The 7,423-nt window shown below is 39.3% G+C and overlaps 1 protein-coding gene across 4 annotated transcripts in view; it reads right to left on the reverse strand.

Annotated features, from left to right (window-relative positions):
* CIBAR1 (CBY1 interacting BAR domain containing 1) overlaps window positions 1–6,982 on the reverse strand; it is a 24,633-nt gene extending 17,651 nt beyond the window's left edge. For 2 of the 4 annotated variants that reach the window (XM_063172563.1, XM_063172554.1), the window contains exons 1-3: window positions 6,743–6,783; window positions 4,901–5,135; window positions 2,390–2,458 (exon numbers count right to left, since the gene is read on the reverse strand). In XM_063172563.1, the coding sequence (XP_063028633.1) occupies window positions 2,390–2,458; window positions 4,901–5,135; window positions 6,743–6,768 (330 nt within the window). In that variant the 5' untranslated portion in view covers window positions 6,769–6,783. Of the gene's footprint in view, window positions 1–2,389; window positions 2,459–4,900; window positions 5,136–6,693; window positions 6,716–6,742; window positions 6,784–6,903 lie in introns of those variants that run through there. The other 2 variants (XM_063172572.1, XM_063172580.1) reach the window with 2 other exon arrangements.
* Between the last annotated feature and the right edge of the window lie 441 nt (window positions 6,983–7,423).

The following is a 7,423-nucleotide window of genomic DNA, read 5'->3' on the forward strand; positions in this document are numbered from 1 at the left end:
AATGGAATAGGCAATGAGATAAAAGGTACAAAGAATATAAAATTATTCATAGTCTCTCTAGGTTTTAACTATGAATTCAAGTCACACACAGGAACTCTGGTCACCCATCTATTTTTAAATCACACAGAAGTACAGCTATAGTTCATCCACCAGACAATGAGCTGGCAGAGCCTCATCACTGTACTGTTACCTGCTTTAATCACTGAAGTTATTAAAGCAAATCAATCCTTTCTTCTGCATATGGATCACCTTGGTTTTATGATGTCCTGTTTTACAGGAAGAAAAGGAACCAGGAACAGAGTTGCCAAAAAGCAGAAAAGTGAAGATTGATAAATAGAACAATGAAACAGAAAGAAATCCTCATAGCCTACATTTAAGCTGTGTTACAGGACAAGAAGATTGTTTTAGCTTCCACTGAAGCTATTCAGCATTGTAAACCAGAACAAGTGAATGAAACAATTTTACTGCATTAGCAGATTAAGGACAACACTACTCTGATTGACCTGGGCCTCTTTAAAGCATTTAGTAGCACATGACATTGATGTCTTACACCACAGACAAAGCAACAGTTATTTTTAGATAAAGCACAGAAAAACTGCTGTGTACTTCCTGGAACAGATCCAGTAAGTAAGCAGCAGTGAGAACATTCCCTTTATAGAAAGTAGTTATAATGACATGCTCTGCCTGATTTTCCTAAGTCAGCTAATGTAGTTACAGCTAAAGCAGTCCTAGAACTAGCAGCTTGTGCTAGATTTACATGAGTGACAAAATTTCCTTTGTCACTAAATAAGTCCCAGTGATTACAGATGATAACTGAAGACCAGGTAGGTAAAGTTTTAACCAAGGTTAACATGCAAAGGGAAAAAATAACCATTTAATGGCCTACATCTTTAGTGAACTCTATCTTAGTTCAAAGGTAAACTGGTAAAATGAATGATCTCATCTACGGTTTAAAAATGCTTTTGCACTCCCCACTGTAGCTAAAATCAACATTATGCAAAGCTTTCTGACATTCTGAAAGGCAAAGACCACAGGAAATTCAATTCACTGCTGCAAGCAATGACTTGGTCTCAGTTGCTTCTGTCCTCAGCATTACTGGCTGTCAGTGGCAGTGCACCTCAAGGCAGTCTCTTCAATGCTTTGGCAGCCCCAGGCATTGCTGTAATGTTTTGTGTTTCCTCAGCAACCCTACTGCCACAAACACATGAAACTTGTCTTCCACTCCCAGCACATATACCCTACAAAGTACCCAGTTCTAGATCTCACAAACTGGTGACCATTAAGAAACCAGGTATTAGGCACTACAGTCTACAGCTCAGGTTTTAGGCACTACAGTATTAGCTCCCAGCTAAGGATAACTGTGGGTAGTCCCACTCAAGTGTAGAATGCATTTCCTTGACAATTGTTTCTCTAACCACCAAGTGAGGTAACTGTGCAGTAAGTCCCAAACACTACTTGGTTCTTCACCATATGGAAAAAACAAAACCCCCAAAAAACCATAGGAAAACTGCTTGCTTCAGATGCACTGCCACCATCTACTCAAATTAATCATGATGAACACATTGCAAGATTTTTGTTTTGGTAATTTTGTCAAATACCATCAGAAAATAATAATAATTTAAGCTTTTGATTTACATAGATTATGATACAGACACCTACATCAATTACAGATTTGAGTTTGCAGGATTAAGGTATTCTCTGTATAAAATACAAGTATTACAAAAATCTACTTTTAGTATCTGCTTATTAAATTCCTTGCTCAAGCTTATCTTTCCTGGAGGAAAGAAACTTACAGGTATTTTAAGGGACTATTTCAAACCCCTATAAACATTGTTTCAAAAATACAGTGAATGAAGAGACCTCAGATTTTTGTGTATCTTCAGGTCATCATGAGGATTTAACGGAGAGGGTTCCAGGCACTACCTACTTATCAGGTTCAAATGTGTTTTCTAAGTTACGAACTTTAATGCAGAACATAATTCTGAGTTAGAAAAGCTGTTAAAGGCAGCATATTGATGACTAAGAGCCAAAGCAGTAATAGTAATAATAACAGCAATAATAATATAATCATCATCAAAATCACACAATAATAAGTGACAATATTTATAAACAAAAAGTCCTGAATTTACACTCTCCAGGGAATTTCATACTAATGCCTTTTCTGAGCATTTGTTTGTGCTCAAAGAGCCTGAATATCCTTGTCTTCACATCAAAGCTCTTTCCTCTAATGTATATACAGCTTCAGTTGAGATGTCTAATTATACAATTAAGTTACACCGATTAATGAAATATGAAAAATCAGAACCATTTTCCCCATAAACAAAAAGTTTTCAACTGAGTGGCCAGGACACTGAAATGTACCTTGTGAGAAAATACATATTTCACCTACCCTTTTAAGTTTCACTATGGTCCCATAACATTTCAGAGGTTCAACAACCTTGGCTTCCAGCCTGTCAACCTACAAAAAGAAATCACAAGTTGCTAAAATAATCCATATCCATGGTGTGCAGAAATGGGAAACAATTACTTTAACAGTGACTCATCTTATTATGAATTAAATCCATATATGCTGGAAAAATATTAGGATAAGGGTTTTTAAAAATTTGGTAAAAACTACAGTCAAGTATATTAACCAAAAAGAAATTTATTTCCTGAAGAGCTCAAGCTGATTTCTTGTGGAGTTCCTTTTTTCTTAATTAGATCAGGATAAATGAAACATGGAAAATTATGAATACATCAAACTGAGTACTAAATACATCCAGCACTGCATTTTGGAGTTCTGTAGCTTTCTATCTAAAGATCAGTGTATTTGCTCTACACTAGTAAGGTTACAGACTAAGCAATCTTTGCTATCTTTGCTATCAAAGACACTGTGCAAAATGGAACACTTAAAAATAATGGAAACAGCATCACTGGTACTGAGTGTACTAAAAATACCAATAACAGGGTAGGTAAAATGCATAAATGCTCTCACAGATGAGTGGTTCTGAATTTTTGTTTCAGAAAAACAGCTACATATGGTCAGACAGGCAATAGGATAAGACCCGCTTGTGGAATCTGACCAAACTGTCTGAGTGGCCCCAGTGTAATCTGCCAATGACTTACGGACCATGAGTGAGTCCTGTGGCCCACTGCTGCTACATCCAGATTAGGACAAGGTGACACCTCTACTGGGAAGGGACAGCTCCCCCTCTACTGGTAGTGACCAGTCAGCCAAAATCTAGGCCAGCTGAGCAAACATTTCTCCTTGATACCATCTACCACTGCACTGTCAAACAATTTCACTTGAAGTGCCAATAGAATAGAAAGGAATAGGCCAGTAAGGCTCTAAACAACACACTTATTAGAGACAAACCAAATAACCTGCCCATCTTACTTACTTACCCTACCATGTCCTGTGGTACCTCACACCTCAGTATTTAAATATCTAGCACTGCACCTAAAGACCAGAAATCATTAATAACCCTTGCAAGCTAATTTTCTCTTGCCCACTTTGCCAGCATACAGGAAAACTGTTAAGTGACTTGATGCCCAGAAGAAATAAAGAAATATTTTGTTTTCAGGAGCAAAGGAGAACTTGATTTGAAGACTAAAAGCTTCTCTTTTCCTTTGCTGCTTCTGCCTTTCACAGGGCAATGTTGGTTTATAGACAGGCATGGCATGAGGATGAAACCAAATGCCAGTTTTTAAAAAAAACATTTAAAATCAACAAAAGCAAAACTCAAGTTGTTACATATGTACCTCAAAATTACAGGTTCACAGTTTACTGATGAAAACAGAGAGATCATGCAGTCTGAGTTTACATTCACCTTTGGCCACAATATAAATGTAATAGCAGAGGATAATTTGCTGTTACATCAATTGAAGCATAAAGACCTACATGTGGCTCAGCTGGAGCCAGACATATAAGAGCTTATGGAAAAATAAAAATTGCACACACTCTAAGGTTTCTTATTACTTCTTAAAAATCCCTTCCTCAATAGACTGTTAAAGATACACAATATTCCTATTTCAAACTCTCTGCTTCCCATATTAACTACTTCTCAAAGGTTTTTTTTTCCACTTTGTTATTATGAAGAGGTGACTTGCAATGCTCTCCAAAATAAAAAAGTCCTATCTGAAGACAAAGAATGTCAACTACTTCAGTCTCTTTTTTGAATTATAGTGGACCTCAGTTGTTCAAAACTATAAATGGGAATTTTCTATGTTCTACTTCAAGAATAGATACATACTCCAAAAACTAGTTTGAGTACATGTGCATGAATTTTTTTAAGTCTCAGTATTTGGAATTCTGCATCGTAAGTTACAGTTTGACTGGCACCAACCACACATAAATGTGTAAGTAGCATAAACACCTTTCTTTGCACCCTCATTCATCTAGCAGAAATGTGACTATTTAGTCACATATGGTCCAAATCAAGTTTGTACTTTTAATGTTGAACTACAAACTTATGAAATCTACAGTGGTTCCTGACAGTACGTCTTCAATACTATTTCTGGTAATGCTCAGCAAAAGGAAAATGACTGATTTTGCCTCAGCTGTTGCTAGACAATTCAAGTAACACAACTAAAAAAGAACACTTTATTAACCATAAATCATTATCTAAAGTCTAACACCAATAAAAAAAAAAAACTTGCTCTTTCCCAAATACATCAAGTGTTCATATGGATAGTTTTCCTGACTTCAACAGTACTAATTTTAGGCAGTTTTCCCTGAAGTGATTAGGAGTGTAAATGATGAGTGCTTTGGCAGCCTACCCTGCTCAGACATTAATATATTTAGATGTGTTTTCTCCTGTTTCTCTTCTGATTGCAGAGTATATGATTTCCCTTTTAATCACAGATAAGTAACTGAAAAGTTCAGATGGCAAACACAACATGTACAGCTTTAATTCTGTACCTCTGCCTGGCGATAATCTTGAAGTCTGGAGAATTCATCTGCAAAGTTTTTCAGTCCAACTTTTAAGTTCGGTGTCTCTGTAGCTGCATATGCATAGATTTCATTTACTAGAAGATCTGCTTTGTCTCGTAGTCTGGCAGTTTTACGTACATATCCAGCAAATATTTGGCACAATTCACCAAAATGTTTTTCCACATTTGAAACAGCATCTTGCATTTGTCTAGTCTGATTGTCCCTGGATACCAAAGAAAAATAAGAAAGGCAGAAATGTTTACAACACATACAGAAGAAAAACTATATAATAATACTTCTAATAATTTGGATATCTCATTTCAGGGCAGAAATTTATTCTGAAAAGAGAATGTTGTAACTGATGTAATTTGTGCTTATTTATGAACGAATAACAAACAAAAAAGCAGATTTACACTTAAAGATCCAACAGATGAAAATCCAAATCACAAAAATCTGCTTGGAAGTTTTCCTCCTGAATTTAAGGAAAAGCTCACTATTACTAATGTTATTAGTTACTAACACAGTGGTAACACCTGCTGTCTCAAATAAGACTTCTGCAAGACCATCTCCCTTCCTGCTATGGCCTGCAATCTAAACAAGCAAGGCAATGGCTGGAGAAATTAGGCAGTAGAGGACAAACTGGTAAAGGTATTAAATGTTCTTTAAATTGCAAACAATTACCAAACTGCACTACAGAGGATTAAAACCACTGAGAATTAAAGAAGAAAGGTGAATGGACACAAGAGGTGAAAACTGTACTACCACTGAAAGGACATTCATCTCAGTAATAAATTGTTTTAAACGACCTAAATCTAATTAATTTATTTGATCCAATGCCTGTACACTTTATTATTAATGATTTAGACAAGTTGTTCCAGTAACTCGCAGATTTCACTTTGTATTTTGCTTTCATATTCCTGTATTATTTGATGGTCACGGGAACTCATGCCCATTGTTGATCTGAGTGAATGGCTGTAAGACAATTCAGCTAACAGTACCTGCCAGAAGTCTTAAGAAGTCTCTATGGTCCAACACAAGGTTATTGATGTGAAGTGATCGAATTCTCTGCAAGAGAATTCACTCTTACCACTATCTCATCAAGGGATGGAAACAAAAACTTCCTTCATATCTGTAAGGTATCCCAATACTGCTGACCAATATTTGACTTTGTATCAGGATATATGATGATCAGAAAAAATTGAAGAAATGTGGTACTCTGAGACTAAACAACAATGCAATTAATTCAAATGAGGAACACCTTTACTTCAGGAAAAGTATGCCAAGTTCTGCCAAAACCCAACTGCATTGCTTTATGGCAAGCTGTCTGAAAGACTGTTCAAAAGAGATTCTGTTAAGGTTAGAAAACCCAAGGAAGTTATTCAGTCTTCCAGGACATGCTGGAGCACAGAACTGCTTGAATAAGGACAGTTCCACCTGGTGAGTAGGCAAGTAAATATTTCATTAAGTACTAATAAAGCTGTTTTTCAAAATTATATTCCCTGACAAGATCTTCAGTAAAAGGTATATATTTCCTATTTTCTTGAAAGATCTTCATGTCAAAAAGTGTTTCCCTCCAGGAGGAAGACGTAATCATTTACTTTACAATTCAGACCTCACAGTACATCCATGCAACTAGTATTTAATTTTGGGATGCGAAACACTACGGTTTCTTACGTGGGAGTGTAAAAGTTTTTATTCCACCCTCATTATCGCGACCGCTTAGAACTGTCCACAGAATTATTCGCGAGAGGTCCAAATAAATATCGGCAGCACATCCTTACTCCATCTCTGCACAGCACGCTAGGCCTGGAAAAGTTTTGCGGCCTTTACCCGGAGGAAGGCAGCAGCGGCCCCATCTCGCAGGGAGGCAGATGCGCTAACAAGGACCGGGCCAGCATCGCTCCCCGACCCGCGCCTCCCCGGGCACGCTGCTGGGAGCGCGGCCTCTCGCCGGCAGCGGCCCGGGCTCCGCGGCCCCCGCGCCCCCGTACCTGGCGTCCAGCCCGCGGCCCAGCAGCATCATGGTGGCGACGGGGCCGGCGGGAAGCAGGGAAGGGGGCGGCGCTCCGCGTGCGCTCCGTTGCCATGGCCACCCGGCCTGGCCCCGCCCCCCGGCCTGCGGGACGGGCCCGGCCCGGGAGGCGCCGCGGGGGAGCGCAGTCCCCGAAAAGCAGAATCGGTGCGGTTGGAAAGGAGCGCGGGGATCGTCGAGTCCAACCTCTGACCGAACGCCACCGTGTCAGCCGGAACATGGCACTTCCTTAAAACACCTCCAGGGACGGTGACCCCACCGCCTCCCGGGAGGCAGCCCGTTCCAGGGTATAATCACCCTTTATGTGAAGAAATTCCTCCTTATGTCCAACATAAACCTCCTCTGGCGCAGCTTAAGACTATGTCTTCTTGTCCTATCCCTTGGTACCCGGTAGAAGAGGCTGAGCCTTGCCTGCCCACAGCCTCCTGTCGGGGAGCTGTCCAGAGCGATAAGGTCCCCGTGAGCTCCTGTTCTCCGGG

Source organism: Melospiza melodia, chromosome 1, assembly GCF_035770615.1.
Source record: "Melospiza melodia melodia isolate bMelMel2 chromosome 1, bMelMel2.pri, whole genome shotgun sequence".
NCBI classification, from domain to species: domain Eukaryota; kingdom Metazoa; phylum Chordata; class Aves; order Passeriformes; family Passerellidae; genus Melospiza; species Melospiza melodia.